The following is a 26,337-nucleotide window of genomic DNA, read 5'->3' on the forward strand; positions in this document are numbered from 1 at the left end:
GTAAACCTCACAGCTGGAACATTCTAACAGCACCTTGCAGTTTCCAGTGATCAAAGTAAGCTACTTTATATACTAAACTAAGAATTTCATAATAGAAATAATGCAGCGCCAGGGGGTGCAGTTATCATGAAATAATTACACTCCTGGGAGATTACAGGCACCAGGCTGTACCCCAGGGGTGTGATTATCCCATGAGAACCACATCCACTGAAATTGCATTATTGCAAAAATAATCTCTATTCACTGGTGAGACATTATTCAATAGGTGATTTTTTAAAATGAAAAGACTTTTTTTTTTAGCTTGAATCAGCAAGTGGATTAGGAAATTGGCCAGTTTATTTTTCATTGCATTCAAATTCAGAATATAACATCATTATTATTTGCTTTCCTATTTGATACAGTAGCATTTTTTAGTTTGTTTTTCAGAATCCTTTAAGAGTTTCTATTACTGTTAGTTAAGTGGCACTGCTAAACGCAGGTCAAACATCAAACGTATTAACTGAGCAGTGAAATTTTAAATAATTTACTTTATGTACAAAATTTTTAATTCTTCTAAAATAATACTCACTTAAAAATTATAGATGTATAGTCACTGTTAATATTTTGGTCTATCTCCTGCCAGACATTTTTCTACAAGTATCTGTCTATTATGCCTACCTAAAGATAGCAAGAGAAACGTGAATGGAATCCATGTGGCTACTTTGTTTTTAACCTGCATTTTTAATTTGACCAAATATTGTAAACATCCATATCATTAAGAAATCTTCATTTCATATCAACTGTTCTTATATATAGCCGAAGCTGATGGTTCTCAACCTTGACAGTGCATCAGAAATAGATCAGTAACTTTCATCATCTTCTGTGGTATCACAGATGGTGAAAGTTACTGATCTATTTTTACCATGATTTTATCATTGAGTTCAGTGCTTTGAGATATTCTCAGATGAGTATGATACAGGATTTAAGAAATTAAAAATATCCTGTGTATTTACCAGTATTTGTTCTCACACTTAAATTTGTCAGTTTTAAAGGAAATATTGGAAATGGAAATTTTCCTAATGCCTTTTTCTATAAAGAGTGAGGCAAAGAATTAATTCAGTCTGCTAGTTGTTTCTCATCATGAATATGCTCTTTACAACACACCAGTAACTCTTTGCTTTCTTCAGCTGTTCCAACTATTCTGAAAATAAATTTAATACGGGAGTACAAAGGAAAACATTAGCCTTCTCAAGAATACCATGAGATCAATGTCTGAAAAGCCAAATCTTGTTTCTTTCCCATTTTTAAAAAAGTTTTTATTTTAGAGAGAGGAAGAGTGAGAGCAGGGAAGAGGAGCAGAGGAAGAGAGAAGAGAGAGAGAGTGAGTGAGAGAGAGAGAGAGAGAGAGAGAGAGAGAGAGAATCCCAAGCAGGCTCCTCACTGACAGTGTAGAGCTCAACATGGGGCTCAATCCCATGGCCCTGGGATCATGACTTGAGCCAAAATCAAGAGTCAGACACTCAACTGACTGAGCAATTCAGGTGCTCCAGTTTCTTTCCCAATTTTAATCACACATTTTAATATAAAAGTAAAGAGAGACACATGTAATTTCACCAAATTATTAACTATTTTCAGTCTTCCATGTTTCCTTCCAGTCCTAATGTATATGCATGTAGCATTATATTATCAGAATCATAAATATATCGACAATTTATTTTGCCATTTCTCTAGGACTGGATATTTAATTTACAATAGAAAAAAATTGAAATGGTGCTGAAATAAACATTTCCCTTAAAAAAAAAAGCTCTTTCAGCACATTACCAACTTGCTTCTTCTGTGCTTTTTCTCTTTCCAAACATACACACACAGACACAGACACACACCGAATATTCTATGGCGTCATTTCTGCCTAAATCTATTTTCTCAAATTTTCAGATCATCACCATCCTCCAGGGTGAGAGTCTCAGATTCTTCTCAGTACTCTGATTCAATAGGGGCTTGGAAACCAATATCTTTAATAAAATACTCAAGTGATCCTTTACATCTGGAAAGTTTGGGAAACGATGGCTGCAAGCATCCAATGGCAAACCTTCTTGAGTCATTCAAATCTGGTTCTGTTCATTCATATGCATCCAAGATAAAATCTGTGCTTGTTTTTCTTCTGGTCTTTCTTTCTGGCCTGCCTTTCTTTCTAAGTGTTTCATACTTAATAATTCTTCAAAGCTCATTTTAATCTCCCATATTAACACTCAGTTACTCTGTATTAAATAGATTCTTATACAATGCTCTAGGTTTGTTTTCCTAACTCAAACAGCCAAGAATTATTCTGTTTCTTATGTGATAGGTTAATTTTATGTTTCTGATTAGATTGTAAACTAGGAGTAGAACCCATATCTTTGATGAGCTTGGAACACAGAAGTTCAAAAAATAAAACTTATGGCTGATATGCAGGATGTCAAATACATAGTACCAAATAAAATTATGTCATAAAGTGAAAAAGAAATTTAGTAGTTCTAAGAGTTAGTTTTCATAGAGGGGACTCAGTGAGCCACCCTTTCACTATCAAAGGCAGAGCTTCTAAAATCTTATAGATTTGTGGGGCGCCTGGGTGGCTCAGTCAGTTGGGAGTCCGACTCTGGCTCAGGTCATGATCTCACAGCTCATGGGTTTGAGTCCCAAGTCAGGCTCTGTGCTGACAGCTCAGAGCCTGGAGCCTGCTTCGGATTCTCTCTCTGCCCCTCCCTTGCTTGTGTTTTTTTTCTCTCTCTCAAAAAAAAAATATTAAAAAAATTTAAAATCTTATAGATTTGGGGTGCCTGGGTAGCTCAGTTGGTTGAGGATCTGTCTCTTAATTTTGGCTGAGGTCATAATCTCACGATTCATGGAATTGAGCCTTACAAATCTGGCTCTGCGCTGACAGCAAGGAGCCTGCTTGGGATTCTCTCTCTCCCCCTCTCTCTCTGCCCCTCCCCTGCTCGAGCATGCGCTCTCTCAAAATAGATAGAAAAAAAATTCTTACAGATCTAAAAAAATAACTTGATTTATACAGGCCATTTTAACTTTTTTAAAAAAAAAGTTTATTTTGAGAGAGAGAGAGAGCATGCGCCATCAGGGGAAGGAGAGAGAGAATCCCAAACAGGCTCTACACTGTCAGCACAGAGCCCAATGCAGGGCTCAATCCCACAAACCCTGAGATCATGACCTGAACCAAAGTCAGCCGCGCAACTGAGCCACCCAGGTGCCCCAGTTGTTTTAACTTTTAACCACTGGATGCCTTATATAGTTTTAAACAATATTGCTTCTTAACTTTTTTTTTACTTGATATACCTTAGTATATCCTTAAACATCAAAATAGATATACAGCTCTATTCACCTATTTTTATTCACCCTATTGGGGGGAGGGAGAATGTACTATAATTTATTTTAAAAAAGAAGTGCCTGTTATATGCCAGGCACTACTGCAAGCACTCCACGTTTTAACTTGTTTAGCTCTCCTGACCACTGTATGAGGTAGATGCTAGAATATCTATGTTACAGACATTAGCAGACTGAGGCACACAGTAGTTATGTAGCTTGCTTAAAAATACAGGCCTACTAAGTGGTAGAGCAGATGTTCCAAATCAGGCATCTAGGTAGCCCCACAGTTCTGCAGTCTGTGCTCCTAACCACTATGCACACTGCCTCTCAGAATCTACAGCTCCCAATTCTAGAAGGCTGTTACTTCTGGGGGCACCTGGGTGGCTCAGGCAGTCAAGCATCCGACTCTGGATTTTGGCTTAGGTCATGATCTCGCAGTTTGAGTCTCAGCCCTGCACTGGGCTTTACGCTCACAGCGCGGAGCCTGCTTGGGATTTTCTCTGCCCCACATGTACGCACAACACGTGCTCTTTCTCTCTCTCAAACAAATAACCTTTTTTAAATAATTTTGTTTTAATGTTTTATTTATTTCTGAGAGAGACAGAGACAGTGTAAGCAGGGGAGAGTCTGAGAGAGAGGGAGACACAGAATCTGAAGCAGGCTCCAGGCTCTGAGCTGGCTGTCAGCAGAGCCTGACGTGGGACTTGAACCCACGAACCATGAGATCATGACCTGAGCCGAAGTCACTTACCAGACTGAGCCACCCAGGTGCCCCTCAAAATAAATAAACTTAAAAAAAACAACAAAAAAACCCCAAAAAAGGCCATTCCTTCTAGGATGCCAACTGCTCTTCCCTCAGATTTTACATGGTTGCAGCTTTCCTGTCATTTGGGTCTCAGTTTAATACCAGTTCCTCAGAAGGGGCCATTCCTGACTGCTTAATCCAAAATTACTCACCATTTACCTCTTATCACAGTACCCAACTTAATTTTCATCACAGAACTTATAAATATCCAGTTCTCTTGCCCAGTTTATTTTGTGTCATTCCAATGTAATGAAAGGCATTTTCTGTCTTGGTATCACTGTGTTCTAGTATGTTTAGAAAGAGAAGGATCAGATCTGTTGTTTACAGAGTTCCAGACACTAAGCGAGAGAAAGAGAACCTGAAGCGTAAATGTCAATGTCCTGTCAGATGGTGAGACTGACCATGAATCCCCTTTACTTAAAAAAATTTTTTTAACACTTTATTTTTGAGAAACAGAGAGAGATAGAGCACAAGCAGGGGAGGGCAGAGAGAGAGAGGGAGACACAGAATCTGAAGCAGGCTCCAGGCTCTGCGCAGTCAGCACAGAGCCCAACGGTGGTTCTTGAACTCATGAACTGTGAGATCATGACCTGAGCCAAAGTCAGACATTTAACCAACTGAGCCACCCAGGAGCCCCCACTTTCTTGTTATAAATTCTTGGAAGCTGAATTTCTAGGTAAAAGAATACAGATGTTTTTAAGTCTTTTGATACCTATCATCAAATGACTTTAAAAATGGTGTTCCAATTTATTATCAGTGGATTAAAATTCATTTTACCACACTTGCTCCAACACTGGATGTATTCTTTTAAATCTCTACCAAATTTGATAGGTAAAAAGGTAATATATTATTTTAGTTTTCATTTTTTTGGTTATTAATGCTGTTGAAAATGTCCTCACAGGTTTAATGGCCATTTGGATTCCTCCTTTTGTCCTTTGTTCCTTTGCATTTGTATGCTCATCTTTTCATATTGATTTGAAAGAACATTTTATATACTAGGAATGTTAACTATAGTATTTCAGTAAAGTTAATACTTTTTATCCTCTACCACCCTACTGCTCAACTCATTTGGATACAGATAAAGAATCACTAATTTGCAGACATCGCAAGTTGGGTTACATATATTTTAAAACTGGTTAGGAGCCAAAAAATAGAGCATTTTTTTACTTTGTTCACTTTATTGTGAAAAAGTTCATTTGACTGCAGAATAGTACTAAGTACAACCCCATCATAAATGGGGTCCAAAAATTTTGTATAAATGATTACCTCAGGGTTTATGAACATACATATATGTGTGTGTGTGTGTGTGTGTGTGTGTATATATATATATAAAATGTAACTAATTTCTTTTTATTTGTAATGTTTTATTTTTTTCTGAGAGAGCGAGCGAGCAAGGAAGGGTCAGAGAGAGAGGGAGACACAGAATCCAAAGTAGGCTCCAGGCTCTGAGCTAGCCGCCAGCACAGAGCCCGACGTAGGGCTCAAACCCATGAACCGTGAGATCATGACCTGAGCTGAAGACGGATGCTTAACTGACTGAGCTACCCAGGAGCCCCAAGGTTTATGAATATAAATGGATGGATGGAGAAGAGCTAATAACTAGCTTCATTGTATCTGAATTCACTGTTTCCAATACTTAAAAAACAAAAACAAAAAAAAACCTGCATTAAAAAAAAATTTTTTTTAATGTTTTATTTATTTTTGAGAGAGAGAGAGAGACAGCGTGAGCAGGGTAGGGTCAGAAAGGGATACAGAATCTGAAGCAGGCTCCAGGCTCTGAGCTAGCTGTCAGCACAGAGCCTGATGCGGGGCTCGAACCCACGAACCGTGAGATCATGACCTGAGCTGAAGTTGGATGCTTAGCCGACTGAGCCACGCAGGTGCCCCTCCAATACTTTTAAAAATAGATGAAATAAACAGCACAAATTCTTTTGGTTGTTATAGACTTTCTAATACAGAATCAAGACTGGGGCACCTGGGTGGCTCAGTCAGTTGAGTGTCTGACTTCAGCTCCAGTCATGGTCTTGGTTTGTGGGTTTGAGCCCCAGGTCAGGCTCTGTGCTAACAGCTAGTTCAGAGCCTGGAGCCTGCTTCATATTCTGTGTCTCCCTCTCTCTCTGCCCCTCCACCACTTGCACTCTGTGTCTTTCTCTCAAAAATAAGTAAACATAAAAAAAATTTAAAAATAACATACAGAATCAAGATAAAGCAGGGGTGCCTGGCTGGCTCTGATGGTAGCACGGACTCTTGATCGTGGGGTTGGGAGTTTGAGCCTCACGTTGGATGTAGAGATTGCTTCAACAAATCTTTTTTTTTTTTTTTTTTTTTAAAGAATCAAGTGGTGCATGTGTAGCTCAGTTGGTTAAGCGTCCAACCCTTGATTTTAGCTCAGGTCATGATCTCAGATTCCTGAGATTGAGCCCCATGTTGGGCTCTGAGCTGGACATGGAGCCTGCTTAAGACTCTCTCTCTTCCTCTCCCCATCCCCAACTCACACTCTCTCTTTTTCTCAAATACATACATACATAAATAAAAATAAAAAGAATGAAAGCAAGTCTAGTGATTGCTAAATAAAAGGCTAAGTCAAGTCTATCCTCATTCTCTCAGAAGCAGGATCAAAGTGAGGCTAGGCTGGGGAACAAAGATAGCTACTACCACTGCCTGCCCCCAGCCAACATAGGAGTGATGGAGTTGTAAGGGCACCACAAGGCTGGAATGAAGGAAAAGTGAGGAAGATGCAACCCCTTCCAGAAAACATATATACCTTTCAGGTATAACACCAGATCTCTATGACTACTAAAATTAATAGTCAGAAATACTTAAGCCAATGGGTTCCTCACATACGACCTAGTGTACTCCCATGTTCTTTAGGGCGTTATTTATTTTGGGGCCTCCTTTCACCATTTGAGTGGGGGCAGGTGAGGAAGGAACATCAGTACATGGATGTTAAGAGTACCTGCACGATGTCAACAGTAGAAAATTCTTTTGTCAGAGACTGCCAGACCAAGGTCTGTACCAACATTCTCTCACCAGTAGCAAATAGTTTCCCTCTACTTCAAATGTAGTTTCTTAATCTTTTTAGAGGCATAAGGATTGAAAAAAATCAGTTTTAATATTCTGTGTACTTCTTCTATCCATTTTAACATCTAGAACACCATTAAAGAAACAGTGGCAGGGGCCCTCCTACACTGTTGGTGGGAATGTAAGCTGGTGCAGCCCCTCTGGAAAACAGTATGGAGGTTCCTCAAAAAATTAACAACAGAACTCCCCTGTGACCCAGCAATAGCACTGCTAGGAATTTACCCAAGGGATACAGGAGTGCTGATGCATAGAGGCACATGTACCCCAATGTTCACTGCAGCACTCTCAACAACAGCCAAAACATGGAAAGAGCCTAAGTGTCCATCAACAGACGAACGGATCAAGAAGATGTGGTTTATCTACAGAATGGAATACGACACGGCAATGAGAAAGAATGAAATCTGGCCATGTGTAGCAATGTGGATGGAACCTGAGGGTGTTATGCTGAGTGAAATAAGTCAGGCAGAGGACAGCTACCATATGTTTGCATGTATAGGAGGAACTTAATGGGGGACTATGGGGGAGAAAAAAGTGGGAAATAGGGGGGAGAGGAAGGGGGGAAAACCATGAGAGACTCTTGAATGTTGAGAACAAACTGAGGACTGATGGGTATGGGGGGGAGGGGAAAGGGGGGTGATGGGCATGGAGGAGGGCACTTGTGGGGATGAGCACTGGGTGTTACATGGAAACCAACTTGACAATACACTATTTATAAAAAAAAAAAAAGAAAGAAAGAAAGAAGAAACAGTGCCAGGGGGCTCCTGGGTGGCTCAGTGGGTTGAGCATCCAATTCTTGATTTTGGCTCAGGTCATGATCCCAGGGTCATGGGATCAAGCCCTACATTGGGCTCTGTGCTGAGCTTGGAGTCTGCTTAATATTCCTGCCACCACCCCGCCCCGCCCCCACCGTCTCTCTCCCTCTGTCCCTCTCCTGGCTTGTATTCTCTTTTCCTCCCTAAAAAAAGGGGAAGAGAGAGAGAGAGAGAGAGAGAGAGAGAAATAGTGTTAAACTTGACAGTGGATTTTGTTTTAATTTTTAAGTTATTTACTTATTTTGAGAGAGACAGAGAGAGAAAGTGGGGAGGGGCAGAGAGGGAAAGAGAGAATCCCAAGCAGGTTCTGTGCTGTCAGCACAGACACACAGCATGAACAGCAGATGACCTGAGCTGAAACTAAGAGTCAGACGCTTAACAGACTGAGCCACCCAGGAGCACCCCCCCACTTTTTTTTAAAAGTTCATTTATTTTGAGAGAGAGAGAGAGAGAAACAGCGTGTGCCCAAGTGGGGGAAGGGCAGAGAAAGACGGAGAAAGAGAATCCCAAGCAGACTCCACCCTGTTAGCACAGAGCCTTATGCGGGGCTCAAACTCACAAACCATGAGAACATGACCTGAGCCCAAGATGGGGCTCGGTCCCATGATCGCGTAATCAACTGGGCCAATCAGGTTCCTAAACTCCTAATATGAGAACTGGCATCCTGAATCCTAAAGGCTGCATTTGGCTCTCTGGAAGAAAGCAGGATTTCTAGCAACTGAATAGAACCTGAAAGTCATATGCTGACTGAGAGCGAACCTTGGGCTCAGAGGTGGCAGCAGAAGGCACAGGGAGTCCACAGCAGTGCCTCACAGCTGGATAAGCCGAGAGGCTAGAGCTTCATGCCCAGAGCATGTGCTTTCGTAGAGCAGTTCTGCCTTTGTATATGTGCGATATACTGGGGTGTCATGGAAGATTTCTCCTTGGTTATACTATCATCCTTATTTTAAAATGAGCTGAAGCTCACAAAAGTGAAATAACTTGTTTAAGGTTACAGAGCTAATTAAACATGTTATTTCTATTACAATTTATTATGACCTACAGTTGGATCAGTATGGCTGTCTCAATAATATACTAATAAGGCACTGAAAAATTTAAAACTTCTCAGTTTTAATATCTTTTTATGAAAAGAATTCAAATGATCCAAATCAAATTAGACCAATTTTTTTTTTAAGTAGGCAGTAATATGCAGGAAGGTAAACAACTTTCAAGTAAAACTCGATTTTAACATATTTAACATCTTTTAAGACTCAGTTTTGATTTTATCTCTGAACTAAAATGATGCAATTGCTGAGTCTTCTAGTCAGCCTACATTTACAATTCAGGAGAACATAAATATGAGAAAGAACCATTTCCTCCTATTTTTAGGTTACTAACCTGATGAACTATACTTAATACCTTTTTTATAATGTTTATTTTATTTTTGAGAGAGAGAGTGTGAGCAGAGGAGGTACAGAGAGAGAGAGAGGGAGAGGATCCAAAGCAGGCTATGGGCCGATAGCAGAGAGCCCAACTCAGAGCTCAAATTCATGAACCCTGAGATCATGACCTGAGCAAAAATCGATGCTCAACCGACTGAGCCATCTAGGCGCCCCTTGCCCATCTTTTACTTTTAAAATCAGGTTATAGGGCCCTATAAATAAGCAAACAAACAAACAAACAGATTTATTTCTAACACAAAGCATTTCAAATTTCAAATATATGAGTTTCCTATTGACCACCATATTTTGGGTATATATCTTTGTCAAAAACAAACAAACCAAAGGAAAACAATACCCACAAAGGTGCAAGAAAAATGTTATTTTATCTTCCTCATTTGTCCTTGGTATATATTCTTAAAGCAAACAAATAAATCATGTCTAGTGCCTACCTGAGCCATCAGTGGGAACTGAACTTGCATTTATTCCGGAAAGACCAAACAAAGGACATTCTCGATCTGTGTTGACATGACCCCATTTGTGACATTTAATGCACCTCACATTTCGAACCTGAGAAATAGTGAACATTATTTCAGCTATTAAAATACTAAGACTCTAGGCAATGTTCAAATTCCTACTCCCTGGCAGAGTTTAAGTTAAATAACTCTCATTTTTAGAAGATTTCCAGGGAATGAGACTCTGTAACTATTTTGGTAATTTAACATAGATACTAAATCTTTCAAATTCTACCTACAAGTTAAATTGAACACTATCTCTTTTTGACTGTTACATGGTGGTAACAAAACAACGTTATCCAAAAAGGTAAAATACCAAAAAGGAATAACATCACGGTTTAATCTTAAATTTTCTAATTTAAAAAGTTAACCCTTAAAGTTTCAGTTTCCAAGCTTTTTCTGTAAAGGACCAGATATTAAGTATGTTAGGCTTTGTGGGCCAGAGGTCTCTGTTGCAGCTACTCAACTCTGCCAATGTAAGCAAGAAAGCAGCCACAGACAATACGTACGTGAATAAGGAAGGCAGGACTCCAAAAAATGTTCTTTCTAACAAGAATTTGACCCTGTGGTGATAGTTTGTCCCAGTTCTTAAAAAATACTTTTATATCTTTTCTTGATCTTGAGCTAATTCTCTCTCAATTCCTGAAAACTGCAGAGATCCTTATTATTACAACCCTCAGTACAAAACTTTGATTCCTATTTTTTTTTTTAAATGGGAGAAAATCAAATTTAACAGATGTACATACAGGGAATCTACATAGACATGAAATTCCTGATTCCTGTCTTTTATCAATCTACTACACTTAATGTTTTCTCCTCTAAGTCCTCTTACTAATGGATACTGATTTGATTTACTAACAAATCAAAACCATAGAGATCTTTTTCAGCTTAAATACCTTTTGGACAACAAAAAGAAGTATTTATTAAATAGAAATTATTCTTATAGAGTAAAATATGTGTCACTTGCCTGAATACCAAAGGGCTGATCTCTGATGTTCATATCATCTTTGGCATATCTGTGAAGCAGAGAGAGTGTACAAACACAATATTAAGAACAATTTAATAAACAGCAGTTATTCTGAAAATAGTTTTATAATTCTAAATACGTTATAAAATGTATAACACAGAACTATGAAATCCATTTAGTATTTCCAAACACCATTTCATATTAAGTGTTCAGTTTGATGATTTGTGATATTAAAAAAATGAAAAACGATTTAAATTAAAGTCTATGATCAAGGGGCTCCTGGGTGGCTTAGTCGGTTAAGCATCTGACTTTAGTTCATGCCATGATCTTGCCGTTCATAAGTCTAAGCCCTGTATCATGGGAGAGCCCGCTTGGGATTTTCTCTCCCCTATTCTCTCTCTGCCCCTCACCCACTGGTGCACGCACTCTCTCTCTCTCTCTCTCTCTCTCAAAATAAATAAATAAACTTAAAAAAAAGTCTATGATTGGGGCGCCTGGGTGGCTCAGTTGGTTAAGCGTCCGACTTCGGCTCAGTTCATGATCCCACAGTTCGTGGGTTTGAGTCCTGCGTCGGGCTCTGTGCTGACAGCTAGCTCAGGGCCTGGAGCCTGCTTCAGATTCTGTGTCTCCCTCTCTCTCTGACCCCTGCTCATGCTGTCTCTCTCTCTCATAAATAAATAAAAAACATTAAAAAAAATAAAAAGTCTATGATCAAATGAATTGTAGAAGACAAATCATGTAAAATATCTTTTCACATTAGTTGCCTTCTCTAGTGAATGAGAAGGCAACATAAGGTGGGATATCAGATAAAGCTAATGATATATATTTTCTCTCTAAAGAAAACTAGTTCTTACTTTTCCCGTGGGGCTCCTTTCTGCCATTCAAATTTGTATTCAGTCTCTCCTTCTGTTTCTTCTTTCTAAAAACATTCATTAAGAAATATTTCAATTTTTCCATTAAATTACAATCTATTGCAAGTAAATCTTAACACAGAAAATAGTACCTTACCTCTTTGTTTTCTTGATAGCGTATCAAAATATGGGTGAAAAAAAAAAGGTAGGTCAGGTTAAAAACTTCAACATTAAAGTCTGGTATCTACACTATACTATATGATGATGTCATAGTATTTAATTGTAACTTGTAAGAATTTATTGGTTTGAGTTTTTTCCCCTTCTTTCACAAGATAAAATTCAAATCACTAAAGGATAAATACAATATTGAATGAGACAGTATGTAATAAGTACATTAACCCCTAATTTCTAAACTTTTATATTTTTCACTGACAGAATACTATACTTTCTATTCTTAAGTACATTCAGTAAGAACTGAAGATATAAACACAAATTATAAAAAAGTAAATGCACTTCTGCCGATGTTGATATTTTTTCCTCTTCAAAGACCAAGTCATTAAAAAAAAGTTGTCATGTGGGGCAACTGGGTGGCTCAATCGGTTAAGCATCCGACTTTGGCTCAGGTCATGATCTCACAGTCCGTGAGTTTGAGCCCCACATTGGGCTCTGTGCTAACAGCTCAGAGCCTGGAGCCTGTTTCGGATTCTGTGTCACCCTCTCTCTCTGCCCCTCCCCAGCTCGTGCTCTGTCTCAAAAATAAATATACGTTAAAAACAAATTTTCTTTAAATAAAAAAACTCATCATGAAATATTACTAGCTTAGAAAAATATTTTTAGCATTCATTCAATTGTATTGTAAATTATCTTTACAAAATAACAGCAATTTTAAAAGATGAAGAGCAACTTTTCAAAAACGTCTGTCATAGTAGTTCTATCTTTAGTTGCAAATACATTAAAGACATTAAAAAAAAAAAAAGGAAATGAGGCAAGTACCTTTTTTAGCTCCTGGTGGGGCCTCATACATGAAATTAAGGCCATTCTTTACACGCTCATCTCCCATAAGCAACCTAAATGAAACAAGAAATATAAAGTTAACAATTTTATGTAGGGGGAAAAATTACAGAATAACTGTTCTCCATCTCCAAAATCCCTAAAGGAATTAAGAGAAAATATTTTTGTTAGAAAGTTCTAAAACTTTATTTCACCGATTAGATAACATCTGAAATACATGAATGGAAATGCAAACAGTCCTGCCCCTTTAGTAATTGGTTTTAAGTTCTGAGACTTTCTCATTACCTGAGAGATCCTCGCCCTCCCAAAAGAAAAGGGGGAAAATGCCATGGTCACTCTCGCATGCTTTTCTTAAACTTTGAAATGCTATGGAAATAATGACAGCTTTGAAATCCTATATGCCAGCTAAATTTGGAATTAAGTTAAATAATGCCAACATTTTTTCTTAATTGTGAGGGATCAAAAGTTTTGGAAAAATGAGTCTCTCTGGAATTTCTTTAGAAAGTCAAATCCAATTAATGCTTGTAATAAGAGTCAAAGTCAATAGGAGAATCAAATTCTTTGATGAGGCCAAAGAAAAGAGAATAGCTTAAAGATATTCTACAACAGGTTAATTACTATGATGGAATCAATGTCTGTTGCACCTCAAAAATCATTTTCTTTTTAAAAAGTTCTGTTTCAACACTGAAAGTTCCCAGTTTGGGTTCTGTTTAGAGAGATATGCTATGACTTTTTTTTTTTTTAAAGCTCTGCAATAAATTGAATGACTGGTTGAATTAAAGTTTTGATTCATAAGATCCAAGTAAAGTACTGATAATAAAGATGAAAGCTAAAGAGTGAATAGAATTTCCGCTTATATTTGAAAAAGGCAATCACAAAGGATTACATAATTATAATTCTCTCATTTCCAGTGGCATTTATAAAGAACTGTAAAAAAAAATGGAAGAGAGAAAAAGGATAACAGGATCTATATTCATACAATGGAATATTATTTTGCAATAAAAAGGAATGAACTACTGATACACGCTACAAAATAGATCAACTTCAAGAACATTATACTAAGTGAAAGAAGCCAGTCACAAAAGACCATTTATATGTATGATCCCATTTATATGATATGACCAGAATAGGCAAATCTATACAGACAGAAAGTAAATTAGTGATGGCTTAAAGTTGAGAAGTAGAAGGACAGGGTGTGGGATGGGAAGTACCTGCTGATGGGTACAGTATTTCTTTTTCAGATGATGAAAATGTCCTAATAGTAGATTATGGTGATGGCTCCAAAACTTTGTAAATATATATACTTAAAACAACATACACTTTTAACAAGTGTGCAAATTATATCTTAAATTAACATTTTAAAAATTAAAATCAGCAACGAAAGAAAAGCTCAACATCTAGTTATCAGAGAAGTATAAATCAAGACCATAAGATACTACTTCACACTAAGTCGAATGGCTATTATTAAAAAAAAAAAAAAAAAAAAGGAAAATGGGGTGTCTGAGGGACTCAGTTGGTTGAGCGTTCAACTCTTCGTTTTGGCTCGGGTCATGATCTCACAGTTTGTGAGTCTGAGCCCCACGATTGGCTCTATGCTGATCGATGGCTCCTTAACTGCTTGGGATTCTCTCCCCCCCCCCACCTCCCCCTACTCACTCTGTCTCCCTCAAAAATAAACTTAAAAATTAAAAAAAAAAATGACAATAAGAAAGATTGATAAGGATATGGAGAAAATGGAATCCTTGTACACTACTGACGGGAATATAAGATGGTGCAGCCACTATGGAAAACAGTTTGATGGTTCTTCAAAAGCTAAACACAGAATTATTATATGATCCAGGATATCGACTCCTAGGTACATACCTAAAGGAACTGAAAGTAGGGATCTGAACAGATAGATATTTGCAGGCCAATGTTTCTAGCAGTGTAACTCATAATAGCACAAAGCTAGAAGTAACCCAAGTGTCCAGATGGAGAAACCAAATATGGTATACACACATAATACAACATTATTTAGCCATAAAAAGAAAAAAAATTCTCATACATGCTACAATATGAATCATTCTTGAACACACCGTGCTAAGGGAAATAAGACAGACACAAAGAGATGAATATTTTATGATTCCACTTATATGAGACACCTTTAACAGGCAAATTCATTTTTACCTTAGAAAGTAAAATAGTGGTTACCAAGGGCTGAAGGGAGGGGGGACAGGGAGTTACTGTTAAATGGGTATAGAGTTTCTATTTGGTGTAATGGAAAAAACTCTGGAAATAGATGGTAGTGATGGTATATAACACTATTAATGTAAGTAACGCTGTGAATTGTGCACTTAAAAAAATATTATATTTTACCCCTACAAAAACCACTTTGTTTATACTGACATAAAAGTAACACATAATCAAAACTGGAAGATCCAATTTCCATTTCATGCAAAATTCAACAGGTATATAAAATAAAAAGGACAGCTATGATATTGGCATTTTAATTTCAATTAAAAACCTGTAAAAACTATTATTATTTTTGTTGCTGATTGTACGCAGAGCGAACGTATAGATTTTTTTGACATCCCAATAAATCTTTTCTTATCTAATCAGAATAATAAACATTATTATTATCTTTAAAAGGAGTATGTAGGAATCAATATTCATAAACATCAAGAAACATCTATGGCAGGAAAAACTTACAAGAGAAAAATTAGGTTACTAAAGAACAAAATTGGCTATCAAGGACACTTCTCAATGAAGGAAATTAAAAAACCATAGCATATCACCAATTACTTATGAATTTGCATTTGAACAACCAAACTGAGAAGCAATCAACACACCTAGTATCCCGAACCTAGTTTCTAAACATCTTTTTCCAATAAAAGGAATCAAGGTCCTTGGAACTTGGTTGATTCCAATACTACAGCAGGGAAAATAGAAGTCTGGACCATCTCATGGTGTCAGGAAGTGGTTTTAAAAAAAAGGCTGAGGTGAGGGTAGGGGATGCCTGGGTGCTTAGTTGGTTAAGCGACTGATTCTTGATTTCGGCTCAGGTCATGAACTTAGGGCTCGTGAGACAGCCTTTGTGAAGCTCCCTGCTAACAGCATAGAGCCTGCTTGGGATTCTCTCTTTGTCCTTCCCCTGCTTGCACCCACATATGCATGAGTGCTCTCTTTCTCACTCAAAATGAGTAATAGAATTAAAAAACTTAAAAAGCCAACAAAATTTTTAAAAATAGGTTATAAAAATAAGGGGGGGGGGCGCCTGGGTGCTCAGTTGGTTAAGCGTCTGACTTCAGCTCAGGTCATGATCTCATGGTTCATGGGTTCGAGCCCCGTGTCAGGCTCTGTGCTGACGGCTAGCTCAGAGCCTGGAGCCTGTCTTTGGATTCTGTGTCTCCTTCTCTCTCTGACCCTCTCCTGCTCATGCTGTCTCTATCTCTCTCTCAAAAATAAATTAAAACATTAAAAAATATATATATATAAAATAATAAGGTTGGGGCATGTGCAATGGATATAGGAGTCAAGCTGGTAGAACAGTCAAAGGCCAAATTGAAACAGTGTGAACAAAATAAACAACAAAATAGTCTTCGATTATAACCCATTAAAATTTTTTTTAACGTTTATTTATTTTTGAGAGTGAGAGAGACAGAGTGTGAGAGGGGGAGGGGCAGAGAGAGACTCTGACACAGAATCTGAAGCAGGCTCCAGGCTCTGAGCTATCAACACAGAGCCCAACACAGGCCTTGAACCCAAAATCCATGAGACTGTGACCTGAGCCAAAGTCAGACACTCAACTGACTAAGCCTGGCACCCCTGGATTATAACCCATTAAATAAACATCTGAGTCCACAATGATAGAAATAAATGATTAAATGAATAACTAAATAGGGAAAGGGAAAATATTTCTTTTCAGAGGAATTCAAATTTCAAAATGTAGAGAATTTTGAAATGTAGAGAAAATGAGAGGAATAATTTATCATCATCATCATCATAATGATTATTCTAAAAACACCAGTATAGTGAAATCTCTTACCTATTATCATATGATTCTTGTTCTTTAAGATACTGTTGCATCAATTCTTCTTGTTTTTTCTTATCATATGATATTTTCTGTTCTGCCATCCATACCTAAATTGGTGAAATAAAATAAGTCGAAAGTTTGCTGGTATTTTATAATTAAACATAAAATGTTATTGTATATAGTTTACAATATAATATATTTTGGTCATAATGACATCATCACAAGGTCAAGGCTGAAAAGCCTGATTTGTGCCTTGATACAGGTCCTTAAATCTAGACATTCAATGGTTAAAATTAACAACTCAGGCAACAACAGATGCTGGCAAGGATGCAGAGAGAGGAACCCTTTTGTGCTGCTGGTGGGGATGCAAACTGGTGCAGTCACTCTGGGAAATAGTATGGAGGTTCCTCAAAATTAAAAATAGAACTACCTTATGACCCAGCAATTGCATTAGTAGGTATTTATCCAAAGGATACAAGAGTGCTGTTTCGAAGGGGCACATGCACCCCAGTGTTTATAGCAGTGCAATCAACAATAGCCAAATATGGAAAGGGTCCAAACGTCCATCAACTGATGGATAAAGAAGATGTGGTGTATGTATACTATGGAGTATTACTTGGTGATCAAAAAAGAATGAAATCTTGCCATCTGCAACAAAGTAGATGGAACTAGAGTGTATTATGCTAAGTGAAATAAGTCAGAGAAAGATAAATATCATATGATTTCACTCATATATGGAATTTAAGATACAAAACAGATGAACATAAAGGAAAAGAAGCAAAAATAATATAAAAACAGGGATGGAGACAAACCATAAGAGACTTTTATTTTATTTTATTTTTTTTAAATGTTTTATTTATTTCTAGAGGAGAGAGGAGACAGCGTGAGCAGGGGAGGGCCAGAGAGAGAGGGAGTCACAGACTGAAACAGGCTCCAGGCTCCGAGCTGGCAGTCAGCACAGAGCCCGACGCGGGGCTCGAACCCACGAACCGCGAGATCATGACCTAAGCGAAAGTCGGTCGCTTAACCGACTAAGCCACCCAGGCGCCCCCGTAAGAGACTTTTAAATACAGAGAACTGAGGGTTGCTGGAGGGGTTTTGGGTGGGGAGATGGACTAAATGGGCAAGGGGCATTAAGAAGGACACTTGTTGGGATGAGCACTGGGTGTTTATGTAAGTGATGAACCACTAAATTCTATTCCTGAAATTATTATTACACTATAGGGTAACTAACTTGGATGTAAATTTAAAAATAATAATAATTTAAAAAAAGAAAAAAAATCTAGTCATTCAAAACAGCTAAACTTTCAGGAAAAAATCAAATTTAAGAACCACTTTAAGTACCTGTAGTACAACAGCTTCTTGCATTTAGTGTCTGTGTTATTTCAGAGAAGAGAATGATAATCTTTCTATATGGAACATGTCTAGTCAAGAAAACACCCAGGGCACAGCCAGTAGGATTAAGCAATGCCTCCAAATGCCAATGGGTATCACAGACACTCCAAAAGAGAAGTGGAGGATAAGAAAAAGAGAAAAAGAAAAGGAACTGAAAGGTAGTTACAGTAAAAAGGGAAGAGACAAGAGAGGAAACAAAGAGATATATCAAATGTCCTGGAATTGCTCAAGGGCACCAATATCATAGGCTGAATGTATCCCTACATGAAATCCTCAAAATCATAAAAGTGCCCACACAAATTATGCAAGGATACTTAATCAGGTTATTTCTAGGTTGAAAAGGTATCAATGACTTCCTACTGCCTTTACAGTAAATGACACAGTATTTGACAACCATTCAATGTAAAGAGCAAGTCAGAACTTTCTATCCATAGGTGCCTGTGTGGCTCAGTTGGTAAGCCTCTGACTTCAGCTCAGATCATGATCTCATGGTTCGGGAGTTAGAGTCCCACAGTCGGTGAGCTCGAGCCCAGCTTCGGGTGTGCTCATGCCCTGCGCTGGGTGAGCACACACCTCACTTCAGGCAAGCTGCACTTCTCTCTCTCTCTGCCACTTGTGGGATTCTCTAGCTCTCAGCCCCATGCTCACTTGTGCGCGCTCTCTCTCTCTCTCACTCACTCTCTCTCACACACACACACACACACACAGACAAACGTTCTTTCCAAATATGCTAAGTTTTAAGAAGGTAAATTAGAGAACAAATACATTGATAAAATTATGTTATTAACTGTGGAGACAGACAGATGCAAGAGGAGGGTGTGGGACAAGACTGGCCATTAGTTAATTTTAGAAGCAAAACAGGGGCAGTTACCAGTTTGTATGTATTCATTTATTCACTCACTCACTCACTCACTCATTCATTCGTTCAGGCAGAGAGAGAAGAAGAGAGAGAATCCCAAGCATGCTCTGCTATGTCAGTGCTGAGCCTGATGCGGGGCTGGATCTCATGAACCAAACCGTGAGATCATGACCTTAGTTGAAACCAAGAGTTTCGAAGGTTACGTGACTGAGCCACCCAGGTGCCCCACCAGTATTTTAGTAGTGATGAAATAGTAAGGTTCTAGGGAGACACGGTTTGAGATGGACAAGTAGGAATTCATATGGAAATAAAAGCAAAAATAGAAATGAAAAGAGAATTCTTCAGGGACAGAAGATCCCAAAAATTTCTTTTGGTATAAGTTTCTTTCTAAACTTTCCAAAGTTTTCACACTTACTTCATACATACTGACATACATACATACTGACTTCATACTTATGAATGTAAGAATGTAATGTTACAGAATAAAAACCTAAACTTGGGTTAGGCAGTAAAAAGCACATGTTTGGAATTTTCACTGTTAACTCAAAATGAAAACAGTTGCAACAAAGACATACAAGGAGTCACTGCCTGACAGAGTAACATGCTAATAATAGCATAGTATTTCTAACAGAATAACTATTGTTTATTTAAAGCTTTAGATTTTACAATGTTATTTTACCAGTTACAAGTGCTCAAGAGCTTAAATACAAATTGAATATCATGGACTGGAATAAAAATAAAATACATTCTTAGACTTGAAAATGCTCAGAATCTGCTAATAAAAAAGTATAGTCAAGCTATTTCATAATTAAAAAATGAACTGTGTAAGTAATAACAAAGATTGCTATTTGGATAATAGGAATATGCACAAGATAAAGAAATACAACAAGACAGTGATTAGTCTTCCTGGGAGGAAGGCTAGTATAATGGAATGCTTTATAGCAAGTTTTGGTTTTTATATTATTTTTTAATTTTTATTTTTGAGAGAGAGAGAGAGAGAGAGAGAGAGAGAGAGAGGCAGAGAGAGGGAGGCGGAGGATCTGAAGTGGGCTCTGCATTGACAGCAGAGAGCCTGATGAGAACACGACCTGAGTTGAAGTTGGATGCTTAGCCAACTGAGCCAGGCAGATGCCCAAGTTTTGGGTTTTAGAAGTTATTTTTTTTTTACCAATATATTCTTTTGAGTTTATTTATTTACTTTGAGAGAGACAGAGAAAGAATGAGTGACGGACAGGCAGAGAGAGGGGGACAGAGGATTTGAAGTGAGGCTTGAACCCATGAACCATGAGATCGTGACCTGAGCCAAAGTCTGACGCTTAACTGACTGAGCCACCCAGATGCTCCAAAAGTTAATTTTTAAATTAAGTAAATATATTCATAGGCAGCCAATGTTATCATTCCTTCCATTTCTATATCCTTCCAAAGATGTTCTAATGCAAAATATATATATACATATATAAAATACACAATCTTTTCTTACTCTTCTCATAAATGGAAACATATTGCATATATACACAATGTATAAAATAAAATCGAATATCATGGAGATCATTCCTAGGTCAGTTAAGAAAAAGGATTTCTTGGTTTTGGGGGACTTAATATCATTCTACTGTGGAGCTAATCCCATCAATTACTTAACCAATTTGTACTGATCCAATCTGTACTTAATCCTGCTGTAGTGATGGTCATTTAAGAAATTTCTAATCTTTTGCTATTACAAACTCTACTTCAACAAATAACCTTATACACAAGTAACATCATACGTGTCAAGCAGGGTTTTGAAGAGGATAAAAATTTTGCCCAAGGAGAAAAACAGGGTAAGATATTACCAGCAGAGGGAATAACTCAGACAAAGGCTGGAAGGTGTAAAATAAGAGGTAGTTTAATATTACTGGAGTGTAAAATCTGAGGTAAGAGACTAGCAATAGGGGATGAAAAAGGAAAAATAAACTGAAGCCAGATAACTAGGACTTAATCCTGTGGTATTTTACTAAGAAGCCAAGAGATCAGATTTGTGCTTTAAAAAAGACCACTTTAGGGGCATCTGGGTGGCTCAGTGGGTTAAGTGTGACTTCACCTCAAGTCGTGATCTCACAGTTCGTGAGTTTAAGCCCCTCCTCAGGCTCTGTGCTGAGAGCCTGGAGCCCGCTTCCAATCCTGTGTCTCCTCTCTGTGCCCCTTCCCCACTCACACTGTGTCTCTCTCAAATATAAAATAAACATTAAAAAAAATTTTTTTTTAAAAAGACCACTCTATGGAAACAACCCAAATATTCAACTGATGAATGGATAAATTAAATGTGCTATATCAATACAATGGAATTATTAAGCAATCAATATTCTAAATTGTTTGTGATGGTGACTGCACAAATCTGTGGATATACTAAAAACCACTGAATAGTACACTGTAAATGGGTAATTGTATAGTATGTGAATTATATCTCAATAAACTTGCCAAATTAAAAAAAAATTATTCTGATAGCTATGCAGAGAATGGATTTGAGAGGGGTCAAGACTGGAGGCCAAAAAACCCAAACCAAACCAAAACAAACAAACAGAACCCCCAAAACCAAAAAAACCAAACCTGTCAGGAAATTTAATAGTTTTAGGTGGAAGATGACGAGGGTCTAAGCTAAGAAACAGGTAATGGTGATAAAGAGGAGAGGTGAATTAGAGATACCTGGAAGGTAAGACAAATTGAATTTATTAGCTACCTAGATAAAGGGGTAATGGAAAAGGGATATATCTTGAATTTCTGGGTTGGGTGACAGGATGTGTGTTACTTCTATTTCCTACTCACGAGACAGGAAGTATAAAATGAAGAGCAGATTTAGAATGAAAGATCTATCCATTTGATATGTTGAGTCTGAGATGCCTGTAATATATCAAGATGATACTTTCTAGTACATAGTTGTCTTGAGGTGCCTCAAGATAAATCTGAGACTGTAGATTTGACAGTCCTGAGTAAAGAAGTGGTTAAAACCATGAAATTGGACAGGACTCCCTGGGAAAACATATAAAGTAAGGCATAGGCCAAGGATGAAGCTCTGGGTAATACATGTACTTCAGGGGCAGACTAATAAAAATAAGTATGTGTGTAGGAGCAATGAACATTTTATTGAGTAATCCCTCTATGTGGTGGGCCCCTTGCTAGGTGGTACTTTGTTTCAAGTCTTTATCTATACCATCTTATTTAGTCCTCAAAACAATTTCAGAAGTCAAGGCAACTGAAACTGTTCGTCTTAAATTTATAGATTAGGAGACTGAGGATAAGGGATATTAAATATTTGTGTAAGATCTCAGGGCTAAAAGTGACTGTGCTGGGAGTGCTTGGCTGGCTCAAACGGTAGAGCGAGAGGCTCTTGATTTCCTGGGCATGAATTAGAGCTCCACGTTGGGTGTAGAGATTATTTAAAAATAATAATAATAATTTTTTAAAAAGTCAAACGTCGTTGTAGATCTGAAACTCATGTAACATTGTGTATCCTTCAGTTAAAAAAAATATTAAGTAAAATAAACAGCCAAACTTCAAAGAGTTCACCTGGCCAGACGCTACATTATCGGGAGGGATACAGAGAGGAAGAGGTGACTTTATTTCCCCTTTAAAATCTATCTTCAATAAATAGGGAATCACCTTTGTACAGGATAGCGGAGCTCAGAAGCCACGATCCGTGAGATCCGAAAACACAACCCAAAAAACAGGTGAGAAAAGTAACGAGGAACCCTACAATCAGACTTCTCCGTTTCTTCTAGATGACCGAAAGCGGACGAAGGCTGCCCGCCTCCCGGCTGCCGGAGAATAAGCGTCGAGGCCAGCTTTGTTAGCGAGTTTCTCAGTAGAGAAGAAGGGGCGAGAAGACCAGGGCGTTAGGCCCGGGGAAGAGGCGACTGTCCCAGAAACCCCCACAGACACCACCACTTTCACCTCCACCCCTTGGGATCCCAGGCGCCAAGAGCCAGAACCCTACCCGGCTTCCCTTACTCACTTTCTTGATATTGGACTTGGAAGCGGGATGAAAGTCCTTCTTGCACATGAAATTGGCAAAAGACTTCCCCATCTTGAAGCCTAAGCTGGGGGAAGGCGGCCCCTGGATGTGTGAACAACGTAAACAAACGCTACCGCCTAACCGGAACTGCGCCTCCAGGGGCAGAGGGAACTTCCGCGGTCAAAGGTGACAGCTTCCGGCTGGTGGATCCTCCGGCTGGTGGCTCCTCCGCCTGCCCTAGCACACCGTTTAGCCCTTTCACTGAGGGTGGCTCCTAGGCCAGGTGAGGGGCGGGAGTGGGGGAGGGGCGTGCATAGGTATGGAGACAAGCGGGAAGCCGCGAGGTGCGGCGCGGCGGGGCCGAGGGGCTCCGGGAGTGGGACCACGGGTCAGGGGTGAGCCGGCTGCGGACTGAGCGCCGCCAGCTGTGGTGCAGAGTGTGTGCTGGCAGGCAAGGGGTGCTTGAAGTTCGAGCGGCTTTATTCTGTGAACTCTGACTCGAGTGACATAAAGTTCTCCGCACCGATTTTTCTCGCCTCGGTTTTGAAAATAGTCCTTCTCGCCCAAACTGTAGTTAGTACGGATCGGGTGGATCAAACGATGTGAGGTTTCTGAAAACGCTTGGTGAACTGAAGCATATGAAATGGAATGTCAACTCCACAAGAGCGAGGATTCTCAGCTCTACCGTGCCTGGTTCAGAGAGATGTTCCTAAACATTTGTTGATGATGAATGCGTACTAGGAGTTAATAAAGGCTCTCAAGCCTTCCCCTTCCCAAACGCGCTAGGCACTTTCCTAAGTAGGAGGCACGTTTCCTTAGCTTATAGCATGACCCCAGTTAGATAGCAGAGAACATCTAGTGCAACTTGATGGCCTTTTGAGATTCCAGGGTTTTGAGTGGACGTGGCTGCTTTGCTGTAGGGGATCCACCAACCAAGTCCTCTCGCAAGGACCGGGTGGGTGTGATAACAAGAATAAGCCTTTTATGAGAAACGGACTCTTCGTTCAAATAACAACAGCTTTCATTTGAGTGTCTGGTATGTTCCTTGCACTGTGCAAAAACGCTTTACACATTGTCTTATTAATTTCTATTTAATATTTAACGATGAGGCAGGAGGGTAGTTAGAGATTGAATAGCTTGCCAAGGTCATGCAGTGGTGTGACTAACTTTGGAACACAAATAGAAGGTGACCCAGGCATAAAGGTTGAAATTTACACAGAAAAGAACAGCAGTAATCGTGACCTCCCTCTCTCAATAACAGGAAAAGAGTAAAGTCTTAGGAGTTTCAGGCTGAAGGTGTTTCTTTCTTGAGTCATTTCTTTTCTTTTATTTTTTAAGTTTTATTTATTTCTGAGAGAGACACAGACAGACAGACAGCATGAGCAGGGGAGGATCAGAGAGAGAGGGAGACACAGAATCCAAAATCGCCTCCAGGCTCTGAGCTGGCTGTCAGCACAGAGCCCGACCCGGGGCTTGAACCCATGAACCGCGAGATCATGACCTTAGCTGAAGTCGGACGCTTAACCGACCGAGCCACCCAGGCGCCCCTCATTTGTTTTCTTTTGAATGAAACATTTATTAAATTTAGTTTTCGTTTTTAACTGCTAGTATGGGGTACCTGGGTGACCCAGTTGATTGATCATCCAATCTTGAGTTCCGCTCCCGTCCTGATCCCAGGGTTGCTGACCATTGAGCCTGTTTAAGATACTCTCTCTCTCTCTAAAAAAAATTTAAAACTAAAATAAAATAAATTGCTAGTATTTGTTTGTGTAAAGCCATTCTAAAGTTTGATCATTATAAAATAAGGGAAAGCAAGAAACTCTAAAACAATATGTCCATTCTGGAAGCAAATATGATCTACCAAAATTGAGGGTTTAAGATTTTCTAAATTACAAATGAAGATACCACCTTGACACTAAATTCTACAGTCAGGATTTATAAGTTATGTATGTGAACTTTTTCCTGGAAATATCAACAGTTTGGTATTTTAAATAACATGTTTTTGTATTTGTCTGATTGAGTGAGTCTTTACAATTTCAGTCTTCTCAGTTATTAATCTGTGTGTATTCTTCTCCAGCTCAAAGGAGATCCCTTCCTTCCTTTGAGGAAATACTGGGACATTTCACAAATTCAGGTGATGAGAATACAAAGATTAATAGAGCATACTCCCAGCCCTCAAGGATCTTATCGTCCAGAACGAGACTCATATATGTGCACAAATATGGAAAACTCATATGTGTACACATATATAGTCTTCATAGCAGTAGAGTTAAGTGTAGCGGTTCCCAAATATGGAAATACTGAAAGGAGATTTAGGGAAGACTTTGAGAGAGAAAGATCTTAGAGGATAAATTTAACCTATAGACTAGAAGAAGGTACTTGTAATGCCATTTTCTTATTGATTCTTGTAGTACAAGATTCATTCCCAAGTCATTTTCTTAGAGATTTTTGTAGTACAGTATCAAGTTTAAAACGTTAAGGAACACCCTTTATTTGATGCGGGAGTAACGTCCCTTGGTCATCAAATAAAACTCCTTGTTTATATATACTAAAAATGGTTTTCCCTTTTTATTTTGAATCTTGTGTATGTTTTCTAGTTTTTAAAAAATGGAACCTTGTTCCTGTGATACTTTTGTGGCATTACCTCCAGCAACGGTTGATGACAGGATTATTTTTGGAAAAAATTCAGATAGATTGTGTGATGAAGTACAGGAAGTAGTTTATTTTCCTGCTGCAACTCATGATAACCTGAGAGAACATCTTCAGGTAGGTGAAGTACATGTTTTGTTAGCAATGGTTTTCTTTAAAAATATCATAAGCAGCTTTTTAGTTTGCTAGCTATTTGGCAGAGACTCTAGAAATTAAAAATTCAAGAATTTAAATTTCAAAAATAATTTGAGTCAGAACTAGGCTGCTGGTCTTTTATTTCAATAATTTGGAGGAAGCTGAAAGAACAATAGAAATAGTTTTTAGTTCTTAGATCAAATATTTGAATGTTTATCATATGCAAGTGTGTCAAATAGGGCAAGGATTTAAAGCCTGCTGTCAAGATTAGTTCTGTCATCCAGGAGCTTAGAGTCTAGCAGAGGAATAGGATGTATATGTAATTAACCCCATTATGAAGTGAGGTGGTTTAATAAAAGCCGCAAGTTGTGTCAGCAATGGAGAAGGAGCAATTAATTCGGACTAGAGATCGAGGAAGGCTTCCCCAGGACCTGGGATTCAGCTGGAGTTTGATGGACAAAAAGGATTCTGTTTGGTGTAGAACAGGGAGTCATTCCAGTCGCTGG

At 38.5% G+C, this 26,337-nt stretch overlaps 2 protein-coding genes across 4 annotated transcripts in view; one reads left to right on the forward strand and one right to left on the reverse strand.

Annotated features, from left to right (window-relative positions):
• The window catches only part of CIR1 (corepressor interacting with RBPJ, CIR1), a 45,953-nt gene extending 22,757 nt beyond the window's left edge, over positions 1-23,196 (reverse strand). Inside the window, exons 1-7 of the mRNA XM_039239172.1 lie at positions 23,048-23,196; positions 16,821-16,915; positions 12,779-12,852; positions 11,943-11,953; positions 11,789-11,853; positions 10,935-10,983; positions 9,905-10,022 (exon numbers count right to left, since the gene is read on the reverse strand). Coding sequence (XP_039095103.1) covers positions 9,905-10,022; positions 10,935-10,983; positions 11,789-11,853; positions 11,943-11,953; positions 12,779-12,852; positions 16,821-16,915; positions 23,048-23,119 — 484 coding nt within the window. The 5' untranslated portion in view covers positions 23,120-23,196. The remainder of the gene's footprint in view (positions 1-9,904; positions 10,023-10,934; positions 10,984-11,788; positions 11,854-11,942; positions 11,954-12,778; positions 12,853-16,820; positions 16,916-23,047) is intronic.
• A 38-nt stretch (positions 23,197-23,234) lies between these two features.
• Positions 23,235-26,337, forward strand: part of SCRN3 (secernin 3) — a 32,665-nt gene continuing 29,562 nt past the window's right edge. The window contains exons 1-3 of one of the 3 annotated variants that reach the window (XM_039239174.1): positions 23,235-23,330; positions 25,125-25,181; positions 25,645-25,813. In XM_039239174.1, coding sequence (XP_039095105.1) covers positions 25,655-25,813 — 159 coding nt within the window. In that variant the 5' untranslated portion in view covers positions 23,235-23,330; positions 25,125-25,181; positions 25,645-25,654. The remainder of the gene's footprint in view (positions 23,331-25,124; positions 25,182-25,644; positions 25,814-26,337) is intronic. The other 2 variants (XM_039239173.1, XM_039239176.1) reach the window with 2 other exon arrangements.

Source organism: Hyaena hyaena, unplaced genomic scaffold, assembly GCF_003009895.1.
Source record: "Hyaena hyaena isolate Hyena2069 unplaced genomic scaffold, ASM300989v1 scaffold_154, whole genome shotgun sequence".
In the NCBI taxonomy this organism is placed as follows: domain Eukaryota; kingdom Metazoa; phylum Chordata; class Mammalia; order Carnivora; family Hyaenidae; genus Hyaena; species Hyaena hyaena.